The 20,248-nt window shown below is 44.0% G+C and overlaps 1 protein-coding gene across 1 annotated transcript in view; it reads right to left on the reverse strand.

Moving 5' to 3' along the window:
• Window positions 1-20,248, reverse strand: part of MICAL2 (microtubule associated monooxygenase, calponin and LIM domain containing 2) — a 209,057-nt gene that overhangs the window by 20,234 nt on the left and 168,575 nt on the right. The window contains exons 31-33 of the mRNA XM_037050057.1: window positions 10,443-10,549; window positions 6,038-6,130; window positions 3,179-3,272 (exon numbers count right to left, since the gene is read on the reverse strand). Coding sequence (XP_036905952.1) covers window positions 3,179-3,272; window positions 6,038-6,130; window positions 10,443-10,549 — 294 coding nt within the window. The remainder of the gene's footprint in view (window positions 1-3,178; window positions 3,273-6,037; window positions 6,131-10,442; window positions 10,550-20,248) is intronic.

Consider the following 20,248-nt stretch of genomic DNA (forward strand, 5'->3'; position numbering starts at 1 on the left):
ACAAAATGGGCAGGGAAACCCTTCCCTGGGGGTGGGGAAGCTTATTTCTGACCGTTGGGGGGAAAAAAGAAAGCAAGAATTGTTGTCACGACAATTAGGAGCTCATCAAAGCCTCATTTTGCTCATCAGCCATCAGCGCCCTCCGCCCTGCACCCCCGCATGTTCCTCTAATTCAATGCCTGCCTAATGAATAACTCCAGGAACAAAAGACCCTTTCAGGCTGGCTCACATAATTATTGGAGGAGACTTGCCTAACCGTCACAGACGACTCATGTTTTCAGGCCTGTCTCTAAATTTGGTTATTCACAACCTTTATAGCTCAATATTATTGCCTCACTGTGATCATTTTCTAATTATCCTAATAATACCTATTAAATAATTCCCATTAAATTACTTGAACCAGAGCAGCACAGGCCAGCTCCAATATAACTTAACCTAATAAGCATTGGTCATTCATTAAGCACCAGGGCAATCCCTTAAAGGGGCTGGATAGAATATTAAACTGGAAAGGAATATTATTGTTGCACAAATGTTATTACAAGTCAGAGTATATTAATTTTGGTGCCTGGCTTGGAAATCTCCTTGCAAAACAGTTCCCTTTGGGGCTGTTCTCCGTGACTTGACTCTTTGCGTCTTCCGCCCCTGGTTGATTTGCAGTTGTCACCCACACGGGGACAATCCAGGAGAAAAAGGGAAATTAAGTTACCAAGGACATGAAGAGAATGAATGGAACCCATCTTCTGGCCAGGTCAGCACACCTTCGAAGACGCCACAGGCTGCCTGGGTTTCTTTGGCTCATAACTCAAAATAGCCTCTCTTCACATTTGGGGCGAGGGAGATTTTCAGAAGTGTCAAAAATTTGGTTTCTAGAGTTTAAACCCGGAGTACTGAAGATGAGAGAGACAATTTGTTAAAAGTGTATGTATGTGGGTATTAGTGTCTTGAAAAATAATATCAGGTAGCATTTATCACCTATACTCTGGGAGACACTTTGCCCACCAATACCCTTACTTCTCCAAATGACCTGGTACTGTGGAGACCATCCATCTTCAGGGAGAGGAATATGGGACCAGAGAAGTTGAGTGATTTCCTAGGACCAACACAGCCTGAATGCAATGGGACAGAATTTGAACTCAGTGCTCTTTGGTGCCTGTAACTCTACTTACCCCACTCCTTCCCACTTCCTCCCCAGCAGACTGAAACATGCCCTAGCTTTGCTGGCGTGACCTTTTTTATTTCTAAGGCTCTCCCTGGAATCGGTGGATTCCTAAAGCAAAGTGCCCGAGCTTTCTTAATTGGGAGTGTGACCAAATGTCAGACAGGGGCAGGTGGCTGTGCCTAAGGCCCCCAGAGCAGCTGCAAAGACAGGCAGCGACTCTCACACCCAGTGGCCAGAAATAGTCACCACTCTTGTAATGAATCCTACTTCCGATGAGTGGACTTGGGTTTTCTTTGCAAGAAAATGCATAGTGTATTTCAGTAAGGCAAGGCACAAGCATTTACTAGTCATCTATCCCATCCATCCCATAGTCAAGGCACCATGCTAGAGCTTCTAAAGTGATATAAATCGCTTTAGCCAATCCTCACCACAAGTCCAAGAAACAGATGTGATTATCACTCTTGCTTTACAAACACGGAAACTAAGGCACAGAAGGATAAAGTCAGACTCCACTGTTTCTCTGTTCTCCAGAAACCAATTAACCGTAGGGCTCATAATTCAAAACCACGGGGCCCTCACTTGGATGGACCCTTGCAAGGCTCTGGGAGCAGCCTGCATGATTTCGCAGGCACGGCATTGTGGGCGCTTCGGGGCTCACAAACCCTGGGTCTGCCCCTGCTAGTACCTTCACTCGCAAATAGCTGCACTTTTAAGAGAAGTGAAATGCTAACCTTGCACTCTGTTGTTTAACAAGTAACACATTTTCACGGCTGCACAGAGAGAAATGTGTTTTCGGTGTTCGGTTTTTCACAGCTTATATTCAAAATATAAAGGGTTAAAGGCATCATGTCCCAAAGCTAAAGAGACAGTACTTTCCACAAACCCTAAGGACCCCCTCCTCCAATTCACTCCCCACCTAGATGCCAGGTGGTTTCCCAAAAACGGTAGGTGTCTAGAAGTCATCCCGCCCCCCAAAACCCTCCTCCAGCTCCTTGTTTGTTAAGGCATTTTATGTTTTTTTTTCACATATGGCCTTTGTAGGGGCTGCCCCCTCCGCCAGAATAATCTCCTCCCCTCCCCGTTAACCCCTGTTCCTCTTCTGGTTCTCATCTTAATAGGTCACCCCTTCCAGGAAGCCCCGCCTGACTGCCTCTCTCCCAGGATCAGTTAGGGACCCCATGATTTGTTCCCATGCACCCTACAGCTTGTTCACATCCCAGCACTGGTCCTCCCGAGTGGAGGTTTATTTCTCCACATGTCTGGGTCCTTCAGTGGCTATGGAGTTCTCAAAAGCAGAAACTGTGTCATCTCCATCATTATAGACCCATTGTCTTCATGTCCAACACATAGTAGGTCTTCACCAGATGAATTCTGTTTGGATCTGAGCATCTGAAACTATCAATAGAATAGCTACCACTGAGTGCTTTACCTGTGCCAGGAAATGTGCTAATTTATATATGTGTGTATAAACGTTATTTATATGTGCATATGTATAGATGTATATATATATATATCTAAATGTACACACACTCATATATATAAATACTTTCTCCTTCAATTCTTACATCAGTTCTGTAAGGTAGGAAACCACTCTTATCTCCATTTAGAGGAGAACACAACGTTCATAAAGATGAAAAACATGACTGGCCCCGTGTCACACAGTGCATAGAGGCAGAGACCGGGATTTCTACTTTAGGTCTGCGCTTTGAGTCTCTACCAACATTGCTTGAAGGCCCAAATGTTTCTCCCAAGTTTCTCCCAAGCCCTGAACAGCAAGGAGCACGCACACAGCAGACCCCTGGCGGACCGGACAGCCAGTGGCCAGGCCCACAGGTCTACCCAAGCCCCTTGGAATTTTAAATGGGGCCATCAGGCTGACTGTGAAGGTCCAAAGTGGTTGTGGATTTCACACTGTCCGTTGATGCTGACAGAGGGTGACAAAGTCTCACTGTTTGGGCCAGACGGGCTAGACCAGCTCTGTCCCCAGACCACGGTTGCAGGGTCCCTTGGGACGCCTACCTGCTTCTCCTCGCAGTGCCTTCTCCAGCCTCACGCCCTGGATCTCGGAGGCCCTCTGCTGCTCCTCCACCTCCTCCAGCTGCCTCTGGATGGCCTGCAACGCCAGGGTCTTAGGTCACATGGGGACTCCCAGTGAGCAGAGTCACACACTTCCAAAGAGGAAGAAGCCCTTTCTTGTGGGATGTCACCTCCTTGATGAAAGGGGCCAGGACCTCTGAGTATCCAAACAACTGTACCCGGACAGCTCCCTTCTTTAGCATAAAGATATAAAGCAAGAGGTCTGTGTGTCAGCTCAGTTTGTGCCCAACTAGAAGGTAAAACCGTCCCCTTGGACCAGGCCAGTCACACAGACATGTTCTCAGGCGGAGGCTGCTGGGCCAGGCTGGCGGAGACTCAGCCCCCGACCATGGTCTTGGCAGAAGCTCCGGAGCTGCAGCCATGACTCAGAGCAGGACAGGGGCTCCGGAGGCAGACACAGAGCACGCTCACATTCCATTTTCCCAAGAAACCCAGCGGATCCTTCCTGAGAAGCTGGCCTGGAGCAGGAGCCCTCGGCCAGCTCCTGGTGTCCTTTCGCCGTCAGTCTGGCTGCCGTCCTGAGCTACAGATTGTACCCCTTCCGTCACTGCACCACGGGGCTGATGCTCAGGAGCCTTTACCGTGTCTGTGTGTGGTAGCCTTGCTACTAGCAGGTTATTAACACACAAGATGTTTATCCCATTAAGGGACAACTTCATACCCTCCTTGAACTGACTATTGGCACTCATGAAGGTTTGGGCTCATGAGTGCATTTGCGTTTTCATTCTTACTTTCACTACTAAGCTCCTTCTCTCTTGTGTATGTTAGGAAGGAAAATCGGGGGAAAGCCTTTCCAATGTGCAGTCTTTTCGTCCCATCAGTTTTCTCTGTTTTCAGACACCATGCTGCCAAAAAGGCATACCTCTGGGTGGAGCAGACTTTGCACCTTGGCAGACCAGGTAAATGTAAGGAACAGGCAGCTGTTGGGGCAGATAGAATGCGTGTGTTCTTTCCCCGCTGCATTAATTACTCTACTTTGTCTCTCTCCGCTTCCTCCTTAATTCCTCATCTTTCTCCGTCTCCCCTGGTTGCAGGGGTACAGCTGCCAAAGCACCTCCAACCTGGTGAAGAGGCCGGAGCAGGAGGGGCCTGGGCTGCCACCTGCTTCCTCTTGCATCATCTCAATGCATTTAAGCCCCCGACAAAATCTGAAATAGATGGCAATTACAACTTGTAATTTCATGCCCCCTTCCTCTCTGTCTCTCTTTTAAAGATAATGATATCTGTATAAATCAGTCTCTTGCTGGCATGGTGTCGAATTGCCAAAGGAAAGAAAACATTTAAATAACTTTATTACTGATTACTTTGTGATCTTGGCTATGTGGTTGTCATGGAGTTAGCAGAGCCTCCTCCCAACACCTCAGGCCCCGCCCCGTTCCTACGTTGAGGCCCTAACTCCCAAAGGGACTGTATGTATGCGGAGACTGGAACTTTCAAGGAGGTAAAGAAGGCCATGAGGGTGGGGCCTACCTAACCTGACAGGACTGATGTCCTTATATGAAGAGGAAGAGGTACCAGAGATTGATCTCAATTTCTCTGCATCTACACAGAAAGAGAGGGCCATGTGAGGACATAGGAAAGCAGCGCTCCGCAAGCCAGGAAGAGAGTCCTCACCAGAAACCCACCCCGAGGGCAACTTCATCTCAAACTTTCCGGCCTCCAAAACTGTGAGAGAATACGTTTCTGTGGTCTGAGCCACGCGCTCTGTGGTATGTTGTTGTGGCAGCCCAGGCTGGCTACCCTAGTGGTCATTCTTTAGAAGCTAAGGACGAAAATCTCCAAGATTAAAAAGGAATACGAATCAAGACTTGAAAGGCCATTGTAATTCTTCTCTTACCGCCACCTACTGTCTGGAGTGAAAATAGGAGGAGGGGCAATTGCCGAGCTGACCCACCCACAGCACAAAGGCTAATCTGGTTCTCAGGAGGGGAAGTTGAAATGTTTCAAAGAAACCTATTTTAGAATTTGGAAGAGGACAGAGGAGCTTGACGGGAATTTTCCCTGTCTGCTCAGTGAAGGGGCAGCTCCCGAGTTAGTCACTCTGAAGGGTAAAGGAGGGTGAGTTAAATTTACCTCCTTCTTCTCAGAAACAATTTACAGGACCACGTGGCCAGATCAAGGGAGTAACTGGAGAAAGGAAGGTCAGGGTACATTGGATTAATACGAATGGTCATTCAAGGCCTTTTGTTCCAAAACCTAACTGTTCTTCAAGGCTGGCGTTGGGTCCTCAGGGAGAGGGGGCATGCCTTGCCTTTCTGCTTCCTTTGCTGGTCTGTGGCAGAGGTGGGCAGGCCAGTCTGGGCAGAAATGTTTGGAGTAGGCCGGGAATCTACACCAGACAGTGGGGTGCTTGTGTGTCAACTAATCCAGAAACAGAGGCGGCCCCTAATAGTGGTCAGTTCAGCAGAGTCACTGGCAGGAAGTTGAGGGAAGGTCACGCCCTCACAGAGGACACACCAAAGACCACTGCCATGCGACTGTCAAGGCCTGGGACGTTCCCAAGGCCACGTGTTGGCGGTCATTTCAGGCTCATTTTGCTGGGAACATGCCTGCAGGGGGAAAGGTGGTGGGAAGCCAGATCAACACCTGGGCTCTCCAAGCCCCCAGAGTGCCACCAGGGACTGAGCCGGCACCTTCAGCATTGCCACAACCTGGTTGCTCAGAGAGGAACCTCCTGTCTCCAGCCCACCTCCCCGATGCAACACAGACTCCCAGAGGGCTGCCAGGTCCAGATCGCCAGGGTCCCAGACCCACTCACTCACACCCAGTTTGCTGTCTGACCTGAGCTTTATGAAGTCTTTTCAGTTCTTCTTGCTTAGCCAATTGTTGTGTTGCTTTTTCCAGCTTCCTTCTTCTCCTAAGCATCTTCCTCTCCTATAAAAGCCAACACAGAAGAAAACAATATGTTAGAGAAATGAGGTTGAAACTTCCAAAATACCGACATGGGCTTCTGCCCCCTCTGCAACCGAACCACTGCTTAACTTCTAGAACAATGAAGGTCCGATAGAACCTTCTGCGATCACGGGAATGTTCTGTATCGGCAACTCTCTAAAATACGGAAGCCACCAGCCAGGTTGGCACTTGAAATGAGGCTAGTGTGATTTAGAAATTGAATTTTAAATTTTATTTCATTTTAATGAGTTTAATAGCCATGTGTAGCTAGTAGGTGCTAGACTGGGACACAGGTATGTGTGGTTGTGTTGGGGTGTGTGTGTGTGTGTAGATATATAGTTGAGAGTGGCTTTATAGAGCCCTCACTTGGTTCAGTTGAAGGTAGGAATAATGCAAGAATTATACTCTTGGTGGTTGCTACTGTAAAGCCCAAAGATGATGGGCCTAAAACACACACACACACACACACAAGTACATGACTTGAAAACAAGTCCTTTAAAGAGTCCTTAGGTTCATTCTACATTGCCTAATTAAAACTGAGAATGTAAGAGCAAATGAGAGCAAAAGTTTTCTTGGCTGGAGAGAGGCATAAGATTGCTTCTCCTCCCTACTTCCCGTTGCTGTGCAAATGCATCGTTCACGGCACTGGGTTCTCGGAGTGCCTGGGCTTGTAAAATACAGAACCTCCAAAACGGATGCATTGAAAAGAGGTGTCTGGATCTTGATGGTGCCATTTCCGGGTTTTGGACACCAGAAAAGGGGGAGTAGTGCCGTGACCTGCTCCACATAGTGGGAAGTTCAAGAGACACTTCTGACTGGAGAAAGAGCAGAGGGCAATGGTTGAGCACAGAAGCCGGAACCTTGCAGAGCTGGCATCAGTTCCCAGCTGAGCTGCACGCACTTCAGTGCAGCGCACACTTTCTGAATGTCAGCATCCTTTTCAGAGTGACAGGAAAGACTTCATGCTTACTTTGTAGGGGTGTAATAAGGGTGAAATGAGATAAGGTGGGTCAAGCTCTTTGCAGAATAATTGAAAAAGATATAGGACAGAAATTCAGTACATACTATGATTTTTATTACCGGCATTATTATTACAAATTAGCATTATTATAATTCCTTACTAAAACATATTATTTTTCATCTATTACATGTGCGAGTGTATGTAGGAGTATATGAATTATACATATGTATACACCCTATATTCACAAAAAAAGTGTTCAAATTGGGCCAGTTTTACTATGAGTTTGCCCTCTCTGAGCGTACGCATCAGTTTTTTATAGCGGCATGAGGATGAGAGTGGGCTAGAGGTTCCTCTTTAATACTGGCAGAAACAAACGAGCAATGAAAAAATGATCCCAGCGAGGCTGGAGCCTGGGTATTCAATAACCATGTCTGATTCGAAAGTTTGCCCATTAAAAGGACCGTCCATCCACAACTGGGCGTAGACCTACCTGGCCTGACCCCAGGTACTGCCAGAGGAATCTGGGTGCATAACAGAGGTTCCAGATTGAGCCTCAAAAGCCACAGCCTTTCCAGGGTTTCACAGACCCTTGTTATCCTAACACCCATTCAGTGGAGAGACCAGCACACTCCTTAGAACGCATCCAGCCTTCAGGGTTCCAGACATCTATAGATCATTGGTGAAAGCATTTACCTCAATGATGAAACTTGGTTTTTATAGAATCCCCTTGAGGATTTAGAATCCTAAGGGTCTCTTGCTCCCCTTCACCCTTGGAAGGAAATAGTGGCTCTCAGAACTGAAATTTATTCCATATCACATCATTGTTACTTCTAGGGAATGACTTCCCGATTGACTGTCATTCTGAACAGAGGTTCCTGGCCACTGGAGTGGGGGAACCCCACTATTAGGCAGCCAGATCTTTCTGGAAAGGCTGGGAGGAGCATGGTGGAGATCACTGGTGACTGTTAACCACAGACTGTCTAACTCAGTCTGTGAAGAGTCAGTGCATTTAACAACTATCTCTGGAGCTTACAATCTCCTAACCTACATAATAAATCCCAGCATTTATTGAGCGTTATGTGCCAGACACTGTGCTGATTACTTCACATGTATCATCTTGACTATCCCTCTAATTGGACTTATTTGACAGATAAGAAAATCAAAACTCAGAGAAGTTAAATTAACTTGCCCAAGAGGACGCACAGTTAGTAACTGGCAGGACCAGGAAGTAAGCCAAGGTAAGCTGAATCTTGCATCCACATTCATCTAGTCTGTTTCACCTTTCCTGTGCCAAATACTGTGTAAGCATAAAGAGGACTCTTGCTTTATAGAAATGGTGAAGTTTTCCTGTGAATTAGGGGCATCTGATACAATATCAAGGGAAGATGCTTCAACAGCACTTCCCAGCAGCAAAGCTGCTACCCCACAACTGCCTTATCAAGAACTGGCAAAACAGAACCTACAGGAGGAAAGAAGGTCCTTTATTGCTTTTTATTAAAAGAGATTGGTATGGAAATGATGGATGATTTATCAATGCTCAGATGGCCTCACTAGGTGTCAGGCATGGTTCTTATGTCATCAATGATGGTGATGACAGACAGAGAGGAAAAGGAAGAGAGTAGGGGATAAGGAAGAAAAAGATAAAGGACAGAGAAAGGAGAACCCTGGTAGGACGAGGACATGCTGCTTGTCCCAGTCTCAGACCCAGAACTGGTTTGGGAGCAGAGCTGGGCGGGAGGGGCAAAGCAAAAGGAAGACATGGAGTATGCACATGGAGTATGCACACATCCTGTCTCCAGTGTCCTGTGCAAAGGTTCATTTGAGCTGACATGGGTTCTGTGTCCCCCATCTGGGGACACACCTGTATGGGGCAGAAGAGAAGGAAACCAGAGGGGGGGAACTCCCCTTGTTCTTTCACCGTGAGCCCATGGGGAGTCCTTGGCCAGCTTTCCTTCCTCTGAGAGTGGTCACATCAGCAGCCAGGTGAAGCAAGCAGGCTTTACCTCACTGTGAGCTAAGCCAGGACTGGCTCTGTCCTGGTGCAGCAGGAGGACAAAGAGCTAGTATGCGAAGCATGCCTTAGGTATCACGGCCTTGCAATTTGGATGTGTTTGGGCCACGCCATTCTTTTATTTGGCGTAAGTGTCAGAATGGCTGATGCTCATTTGAATACAGAAGTAACTTGGGACCACTCAAAAAGATGAGAGGGGCAGTAAGGAAATTCTAGAAGTCAACATGCATGGGATTCATTTGTGTTGAGTAATGAACTAATCAGCAACACCCACAGTTGCACAATTAGGACTCTAGACATAGTCTCTCATTCTTATTCTTTCTCTCACTCTCACTTACACACACACACACACACACACACACACACACACACTCAAGCTGTCTCCCAGCCCCCTCCTGACTTGCTCCAGACTGGGCCTTGGGGAGCTGGAACCCCTGAGTGACTTGAAAAGACGCCAAAGCTCCTAGTGCCAGATATGGAAAAGTTGAGTCTGAGTAAATAAATCTGGTTCTCTCCCTTTCTCCTCTGATCCTCACTGCTCCAAAAAATAAACACGGCCAGAGCAGTGAACTGCATCTCCATCCACCAGGGAAGCATTTTAGGTCCATCCATTCAGCACACCGCCCCAGCGAAACTGCCCCAGCCCCAGTGGACAAAAAATGGTGGGCTTATTCATGGGATGCGTGTCTCTGTGTTTGTGAAGTACAGCTGCATTTAAAGACATATGGCATTTGTGCTCTCTAGTGGGTATTTAAAGTGGTCTCCAGAAATATTAATGTTCATGAAACAAGGAGTGGGGACTGCCGTCTCCCCCACTGGCACACAACTAGTCCCTTCCACAGTGGGGGCCCTCGAGTCTCCATACCTCCGTGCAACTGAGAGGTTCATTTTGTATTTCTAATTAGAATAAACATAGCATGTTGTATGCGACCTGTCTCGAGTGCTTCTTAAATGAAGCTGTCCCCCAGGGAAATAGGCATCTGCGTGTTGTGATTTTTTCAATAGTTTGCTTGTTGGACCACAAACGAAACCCACTTTTAAGAGCTGCAGTCACCAAATGGTTTCAAGTACACACGTCAGGATTTTTTCCCTCCCCTGTTTTACAGCTCTGACAGAGGCAAGCCTACAAAAGTTAAGAACAACAACAACAAAGAGATAATTCTTGGGGTATTCCAGGTAAAAAGAGAAATTGCCGTCAGATGCAATGACACGTGATCCTCCGAACGAAACCACCGCAGCTGGAGCCCACATTGGGTCTCAGATCTCCAGGGTAAACAGCCCTGCAAGCCAAGGCCCCCTTTGGTTTGCCAAATGTTTTTTACCTTCGACTGCAAGGAAAGCTGGGGATCAAATTCTTCATCTGCAGAAGAGGAGGAGGTAGAAGAGGCAGCCCCTGTCACCTGCGCCCTGCTGGGGATGTGCTTGGGACCTGAAAGGGGAACAGAAGAACTCGCTGAACTCTAGTTGTTTTCTTACTTGGTGGCCCAAAGCCGCCTCTCCCTTCTTCCCTCCACCCCCTTCTCTCCCCCCTGCCCTCCCCTCACTGCACCTGCCAGGAGCATGAGGAGGCAGTACCTAAGGGCAACTGAAAATTTGGCCCTCCACGTTAATTACATTTCTGGGTCCCTGCCAAGAGCTTTGCAGCTCTCTCTTCACCTTAAAAAATAAAGGTATTATGCAGAAATCAATTAATTCCTTAAACACCATTTATATGGTGTGTTGCTTGAATGCATTCAGAGATGAAATCTGTTATTAAAATGCTTGTCTGAAGTTAGCTGAGTTACCTAAATGCTTGTGTAAGGTTTGTTCTGCAGAGTAATTGAATGCAAAAAAAAAAAAAAAAGTCAGAGCCAGCTCTTAAACAAATCGCCCTTCTGCGGCTCACAGCATCTGGTACCCATTTTTACTACATGACATCTGCTCAGTGTAAAAGAGCTGGCGTCAGAATGTCTGGTCATAGAAAAAAAAATCCCAAATGTAATCAGAAGCAAAAGGACTCTAAGCCTAAGGTTTTATCACATAGTCTCATGCAACATAAATATTTCATTAATTATGGCTAAACAAATGCCACTTTTATTTTCTCAACTTGCAGATATTATCACATCATCGAAGTGATGATTCAAATGCCAGGGAAGGCAATTCAAGATAGGGAGGGCTCCATGACGCAGGGCCCATGGGACAGCCAGAACCGAGGGGATGTGCGGGCCTCCGGCCAAGAGGTAGACGGTGAGAGGCAGCAGAGTGCCTGTGCTCACCAGCATCTCTGTGTGATCTGGCTGGGGACCGCGCGTGAGAAAGTCTTCCAGGTGCCACAGGAGGCTTTTATTCCTCTCAGCAAGAACATCTGCCCCTACAACATCAACCTGATGCAGAGCTAATGATTAGTATCTGTATTAACGTGCTCTGGACACTGCATATCAGAAGCAGGTAGGACTGACTCCGTGACAGGAAATTCACTGAGTTTTACTCTGCTGTGGCAGCTTATATCTGAGCAGAGATATGTGTTGGGTGGGGAGGAAGGTGGAGAAGCAGTTCCAAGCCAACTAACATTCCCTCCCATCTGCCTTTTCCTATCCATAATTTTCAACTATTTACCTCGTGGGAGAGGCCAAGTTTATAAAAATAAAAAATAATTTTAACCTCAAGGAACACATTTACATATGCTGTTATTTGAGTCAAAATAATGCAAAACAGCTATATAATAACACAGCCTCTCTGGGGAGGGAGCCGACTGTTTTTGCATTTTAATTTGCCAGATGGGAAGCTCAGGTGCGGAGGGAATCAGGGAGCCGCGTGACCGTGGAAGGAGGCCTCGTTCCCGGTGAGCTGGGATTGTTCCCCAGATGCAGCAGAACTACCGCCACCCAGGAATTGAGTCTGAGTGTGTGAGCCCGAAGAACGAACTTTCACCTTCCTGAGTTTCTGGGAGTCATGATTTTCTAACTTGCAGATTGGCGCTGCAAGGTGAGGACGTGTTTCTGTGATGAGCCTAACACCATGCCCAGTTCACAGGAGGTGCTTACGTGTGTGTTTATATATACGTATACATATACATATACATATATACAATACATATATACACACACACACACACATATATATATATACACACATATACATATATATATGCTGTTATCAGCAACAGCAACAGCCGCGGCCTCACCATTGTCATTGATGAGAATTAACAATACTGAAGTATTAGTAAAACTGCCTGATTCACCTTCATTCAATGGAAAAACTATAAGCTAAGGGTAAAACATTTTCTGAACCCTCAAAACCAAATTTAATATTCCCACTGAATTTCATTTTGAAATTGAGGAGAAAATGTTTCCAGATATATTTCTCAAACTTCTGGCAAAGTTCTATAAAGTGATAGAGGTGCCTCTGAATCTCTTCGCCTTTACCCTGTTCCTTCATAGAAACATCCATTCTAGGCATTCATTCACTTTTCATTTGCAAAGTTTAAAAAAACTTGGCGGGATTGTTTCACACTGGCTATAACAGAGTGACTGATTCTGGGGTTGATCTCCCGTCGCGAAGCCTTAGAAGCAGCTGTCTCCAGGCATTGGACAATGGGAAGTGCAGAACTGTGATAAAGGTGAGGACAGAAATAAATGAGGTAAGGCCTACAATCCCAATAGCTTCCTCTGCCTAAAGGCACTTTCTTCCAGATCTCAGTGCTGCTGGGAAGAACCCTCACAGAGCAAAGTCATTGGGTTGAGAAGACGGAGGTCATCAGAAGGAAGTGTGTGAGGGAGAGTACTGGAGAGGAGGGAGCTATGCAGAAAAAGAGCCTCAGAAATGGGCATAGAGGTCCCCTTGAGACTATTGCTTACTAGTAAACTATGGATGCACAGAGAGAAAATGCATGCGGCTGGGCAAATAACTGCTGGGGAGTTGTGGGCTGAATGAGATCTCACACTCCTGCAGGACTGGGGCATGTCCGAGTTCCACCTCGCCAGGGTGGGACAAACGGACGGGGCAGGAGTAGAGACCACAGGAGAGTCCCACTTTGGTAATAGGAACAAAGAAGCCCTAGAGTAAAGGTTATTAAAGGCTCACCTTAATACGCTTGCAAACAAGCCTTGGAAGAAATGAATTGATCTGCAAGTATTTTACGAACTTTCCATACATTTTTTATTGCCTTTAATATTCTTTAAATGAAGAAAGAAAACCTAGACGCAAAATCTTGCAGCTTAACCCGGAACCCTAACCTTAACCCATCCTCACATCAGGGGCTGTTGAACCCCAACTCCACAGGGACAGAAGCCCCTGCACTTGGGACCCTCCTTAACTTCACCCTCTGTGACTCTTCATCAGCCGTTCATCTGTAGCCTTTATCACAGCCTTTATAATAAGCTGGTGAGTGTGGGTTTTGTTTTGTTTTTTAGTTCTGTGCCATTCCAGCAAATTATTGGACCAAAAGAGGGGTTATGGGAACCCCGATTCAGAGTCGGCTGGTCACAAATACAGATGACAAACCTATAAGGATACACAAGATTTGAGCAAACTCTGCTAATACATTTGACCTAGTTGATAAGAGTATGTAGAATGACATCCTCCCCCCCAAGAACTAGAGAATATACTTTTTTCTTATCTATAGCCCATGGCACACTTACTAAGTTGGAGTTATGGCAAGCCATAAAGTGAGTATCAACAAAATTCAAAGGACTGAAATCAAATCTAGTATGCACTCTGATGACAGTGAGATTAAGCTAGAAATTAATGATAAAAAATCACAAGGAAAAATGTGATTTGAAAAATCACTAGGAAATTTCAAAATGAGATTGCCAGATGGAAAAGCACAGGTGAACCAATACTTCTCTAACAACCTATCGGTCAAAGAAGAACTAAAAATAAATTTAAAGTGATGATTAGAAACAGCAAAGCAAAATGACTAGGATGCAGCTAACACAATGATTAAGGGGAAATATAGAGCTTTAGTTATATAGATTATGCAGAAGAAAAGTTGAGAATTAATGCTCTAAATTCTATTTCAAGAAGCCAGAAAAAGAGCTACCAGTTGAAATGTAAAGAAACTAAAATGAAGAAAATAATCAAGAGACTATGAAAGCTAATAAAGACAAAGCAGAAATAAAGTAGAAAATTAACAAAGCAAAAATGTGTTTCTTTAAAAAGACACAGTTGATAACTTGCTATAAAAAATGAGTATGACTTCCAATCAAAATGGAGGTATAGGTAGACAGGCTTCACCTCCTCACACAACCACAGAGAGAATTACAACTAAACATCAAACTAAATAATATCCAGGACTGTCCAAAAATCGACCGGTTTGGAAATCTAACAACCAAGGACTTAAAGAAGCCACATTCATCTATCCAGCAAAGCTATCCTTTAGCATGGAAGGGCAGATACAGTGTTTCCCATATAAGGTAAAACTAAAGGAGTTCATCATCACCAAGCCACTATTACAGGAAATGGTAAAGGGATATATTTAAGAAAAAGACAATCAAAACTATGAACATTAAAGTGGCAACAAATTCACAACTATCAATTATTGAATCTAAAAAAACAAACTAAGCAAACAACCAGAATGGGAACAGAATCCTAGGTATGGAGATCATTTGGAGGGTTATCAGCTGGGAGAGGGAAGGGGAAGATTAGGGGGGAAAAGGTGCAGGGATTAAGAAGTATAATTGGTAGTTACAAAATAGAGGGATGTTAAGAATAGCATAGGAAATGGAGAAGCCAAAGAACTCATGGACATGAACTGAGGGAGGGATGATTGGAAGGAAGGGGGTTAGCAGGTAGAGGGGGAAAGGGGGCAAAAATTGGGGAACTGTAATATCATAATTAATAAAATATATTTCAAAAAAGAATGACCATGAAAAAAGAGAGACAGAACACAAATTAGCAATATTGGAAATGGGATTAGAAATATAATATTTCTATTATATAAACTATTTTATGACAATACATTTGAAAATTTAGATAACATAGACACATTTATTGAAAATTACCAAAACTGACATCAGATGAAAGACAGTTTGAATAATAATATCTATTAAAGAAAATGAATTCAAAATTAGAAAACACCCTACCAAAAAATTCTAGGCTAGATGACTCGATTTGTGTTCCAGTGTTAAAAAAAATAATAATAACACCAATGTTAAAAAAAGAAAAAGAAAAAGAAAAACTCTTTTAGAGAACGAAGAAAAATGGAACACTTCCCAACTTGTGTTGTGAAGCTAGCACAAGTTTGATAACGTAACTAGACAAGGATATGCAAGAAGGAAAAATTTCCAACCAATCTCTCTCATGAGCATACCTGCAAGACTACTAAAAGCAATGACCAAACCTGGTAACAGTGGTATATAAACAGGCCAAATAGGGGCTACCCCAAGAACTCAGTAATGATTTAACATTTCCAAATCTATATTAAATTGCAATCAATGTATATAATTCAGCACATTATTAATTGAAGTAAAAAAATATGATGATCTCAATAGAGGTAGAAAAAGCACTTGATTAAATGTATACTTTCTCATAATGAAAGTTCTTAGTAAGCTAGGCTAAAGTGAAATGTAATTCTATCAACAGCAAAAAATATTTAATATGCTTAATAGAAAACATTTTACACTGCTTCCGTTTTAAATTTAAATACGTTAACATTAAATAAAATTAAGAACTCAGTTACTCGCTCACACTAGCTGAATCTCAATTGTGAAACAGCGGCTACTATATTAAATAGCACAGATTTAGAAGGTAACATAAGACAACATCTTTATGACCTCAGAGTAGGAAAAGATTTCATAAACAGAATATAAAATCAGGAAAAAGGACTCATGGACATGGACAACAGTGTGGTGATGGCTGGGGGGAGGGGGTATAAGGGGACTAAATAGTAATGAAAAAAATACAGTAAAGGTTAAATAAAAAATAAAGGAAAATATTGATAAATTTTGCTCCATAAAATAAGTACTTCTTTTTATCAAAAGACACTCTCAGAAAGTGAAAAAGTGTGCCAAAGAGTGGGAGAAGAGATTTACAATACACATATCTGACAGAAGACTCATATCCAGAATCTAGACAGATTATAAATCAATAAGGAAAGGACTATCTACACAATAAAACTATGGGCAAAACACTAGAATAAAGACTTCATACAGGAGAATATCTAAATAAGCCTGTGAAAAGCAGTACAACATCATAGTCAGGCAAATGCAAATTAAAACCAATAACAAGATACCACTACACCACCATAAAAAGGGCAGCATTAAAAATTTTTTAAAACCCTGAGGCTACCAAGTGTCGATGAAGATGTGGGTCAGAAGGAGCTCTGATTTCCTGCTGGAGGGCACATACATGGGTGGAATCACTTTGGAAAGTGGTTTGACATCGGCTTCTAAAGCAAATCACATGTGCCTGCGCCATGGCCTCTAAATCCCACTCCCAGGTACGTATGGGGTTGGTGAAAGTAGGTTTACAGTTGTGAGTACACAAAAACAGTTTATTCTTGTATTGTTTATTCAGTACAATATTATTTTCCATGAGAACAGCTGTGAACCTACCTTTGTCCACCCCTGTACTGACAAAGCTTCTCTCTGTGAACAAGCTTTAGCCAAGCTCCTCTGAGCCCTTTTCTTGACTAGGCCTTAACCTTGGCTTATAAAAACTACAGACCCTCGATTAGCTAAGAGCTTCTGGCCGAGATGAAGAAGTAGGTAGATATGCTTCATTTCCTCGCACAACCAAAAGAAGGATAACAACCAACTTTAAAATAAAAAACAACCAGAACTGCCAGAACGTTGAACTGTATAGAAGTCCAGCAACTAAGGAGTCCAAGAAGAAATGTTCATCCAGGTGGGTAGGAGGGGTGGAGACGGGCAGCTGAGGCAGAGAGGACATGCAGTGAGGTGGCAGCTGGCTGACTGGGTGGTCCCATATTCATGTGCAGATAAACTGGAACAACTGGGGAGCAAGACAAACCCCACAACCCAGGGTTCAGTGTGGAAAGGGAAAGCTTGAAACCCCCTGGCTGTAAAAACCTCTGGGGGTCATGGCAGCAGCAGGAGAAACTCCCAACCTCACAGGAGAGTCCTTTGGAGGGGCCCATGGGGTCCTAGAACTATACAAGCCCACCCACCTGGGAATCAGCTTCCGAAGGGCATAATTCATCTGTGGATAGTGGGGGAAGTGACCAAAAATGGGGTGAGAGCTAAGTAAGTGGCATTGCTCCCTCACTGACACTTCCCCCACAGACAGTGCCACAACACAGCAAAGTGGGTTGCCCTTCCCCGGTGAATACCTAAGGCTCTGCCCCTTAGAATGCGACAGGTACACATGACAAAGAAATATGGCCTAAATGAAAGAACAGATCAAAACTAAAAAAAAAAAACAACACACCCCAAAAGTGACATGGAGATAACCAAACCATCATATGCAGAGTTCAAAACACTGGTGATCAGGATGTTCACAGAAATGACTGAGTATAGCTGTAAAATAAAGGAAAAAGTGAAGGCTATACAAAGTGAAATAACGAAAAATATACAGCCCTGGCTGTTGTAGTTCAGTGGATTGAGCACCAGCCTGTGAACCAAAAGGTTGCTGGTTCTATTTCCTGTTAGGGCACATGCCTGGGTTGTGGGCCAGGTCCCTGGTTGGGGACATATGAGAGACAACCAGTTCACTCACACTGATGTTTCTTCCTCCCTTCCCCTCTTCCTAAAAGTAAATAAATAAAATCTTAAAAAAAAAAAAAAGAAAAATGTACAGGGAAGCAACAGTAAAGGGAAGAAAACTGGGACTCAAATCAACAATTTGCAGCAAAGGGAAGAAATAAACATTTGACCAGAACAGAATGAAGAAATAAGAATTCAAAAAAATGAAGAGAGGCTTAGGAACTTCTAGGACAACTTTAAATGTTCCAACATCTAAATCGTAGGGGTGCCAGAAGGAGAAAAGGAAAAGCAAGAAATGGAAAACTTATTTGAAAATATAATGAAGGAAAACCCCCAATGTGGTGAAGGAAATAGACATACAAGTCAAGGAAGTTCAGAGAATCCCAAACAGGTTGGACCCAAAGAGGAACACACCAAGACACAACATAATTACATTACCCAAGATTAAAGATAAGGAGAGAATCTTAAAAGCAGCAAGAGAAAAGGAGACAGTTACCTACAAAGGAGTTCCCACAGGACTATCAGCTGATTTCTCAAAAGAAACCTTGCAGGCAAGAAGGGGCTGGAAAGAAGTATTCAAACTCATGAAAAGCAAGGACCTACATCCAAGATTACTCTCTCCAGCAAAGCTATCATTTAGGATGGAAGGGCAGATAAAGTGCTTCCAGATAAGGTCAAATTAAAGGACTTCATCGTCACTAAGCCTTTAATATATGAAATGTTAAAAGGACTTATCTAAGAAAAATAAGATAAAAACTATGNGGCAAGAAGGGGCTGGAAAGAAGTATTCAAACTCATGAAAAGCAAGGACCTACATCCAAGATTACTCTCTCCAGCAAAGCTATCATTTAGGATGGAAGGGCAGATAAAGTGCTTCCAGATAAGGTCAAATTAAAGGACTTCATCGTCACTAAGCCTTTAATATATGAAATGTTAAAAGGACTTATCTAAGAAAAATAATAGTTTTATCTAAGATAAATAGTTTTTATCTAATAGTTTTTATCTAAGATAAAAACTATGAACAATAAAATGACAACAAACTCTTAACTATCAACAACTGAACCTAAAATAAAAACAAGAACAAATTAAGCAAACAACTAGAACAGGAACAGGGTCACAGAAATGGAGACCACATGAAGGGTTAGCAGCAGGGAAGGGAAGGTGGGCGATAGAGGAAAAGGTCCAGGAAATAAGAAGCGTTGGTAGGTACAAAATAGACGGGGGGAAGTTAAGAATAGTATAGGAAATGGAGAAGCCAAAGAACTTAGACTTGCCACCCGTGGACATGAACTAAGTGGGGGGAAGGAGAGAACAAGGTGGAGGGGGATAAAGGGGAAAAATGGGACAACTGTAATAGCATAATCAATAAAATACACTTTTAAGAAAACAAAAACTACAGACCCTGAATATAGATGATTTAGCCCCCTCACTCCTCCCTGCATTAAAAGACACTAACCTACTTGTTGACAGTTCACGGTCACATCCCTAGGATGAACTCAGCCCTGTTTAAAGGAGCTGAGAAAACTCAAGGCTGACAAAAGAATTTCCTGTTCGAGTCACCACCTTCAGACAGGCCCCTGGCTACCCACCCTTTGTTAGAGTTTACTTAGAGGACTTACAATTGAGAATCCTTCCTCTGTCTCTTTGAGATATACATGTATCCACTACCCCTGAAGAGTGTCTTCCGAATGCCATCACCAGGAAGCATAGGGCCTCTGTCTCACAGTCTCAGTGGCAGGCTAGAGTCCTAACACCAGTAATAACCAGCTAACAGAGGCAGCTGGCACGATCCGTTACAAAGTGTACTTTGTAACTTTTTTCACTTCCTTCACTCTGCAGGTCTCCCCACTAGGCCCCCTCCTGACTCCCTCATTCTCCCTGTAGATCACCGTGCCTCTCTGCAAAAATCAAAGCTGAGTTCAGGCCATGCTGGACTCTCTTCCCTACTGCAGTAGTGTATTACTAATCAAAATCTATCTTTACCACTTTAACTAGTATCTGCCTTTGTTTATCTTTGGTAATAACCAACAGAAAGGATATGTACGAGTGCTCAAAGCTGCATCACTCACAATAAAAACAACTGAAAAGAGCCTAAGCACCCAGCAACAGAACGCACAAATAAACTGTGGCATAGTCACACAAGGAAAAGAGTGAACCACCACTGCCTATAACTATACGAATAAATCACCCCCCACCACACACATAATGTTTAATGAAAGAGGTCACACCCCAAAGTGTGGAGAAGCAGCAAAAACAAATTTAGCAGTTTGCAATAGCACCCATTTATTATTGCACGGTTGTGCAGGTCACATGTGCAAGCATGGCTCAGCTGGGTCGCGTGTCTCCCAATGCTGCAGTCACAGGGTCTGCGTGGCTGGATTCTCATCTGCAGCTCAGGGTTTTCTTCCCACTTATTCAGGTTGCTGGCAGAATTCAGCTCCTCCTGGTTACAGCACACAGGGCCCTGCCTTCTCGCCTGCTGTCAG

This window comes from Sturnira hondurensis, unplaced genomic scaffold (assembly GCF_014824575.4).
Source record: "Sturnira hondurensis isolate 20B ecotype Veracruz unplaced genomic scaffold, ASM1482457v3 Scaffold0006505, whole genome shotgun sequence".
NCBI lineage: Eukaryota > Metazoa > Chordata > Mammalia > Chiroptera > Phyllostomidae > Sturnira > Sturnira hondurensis.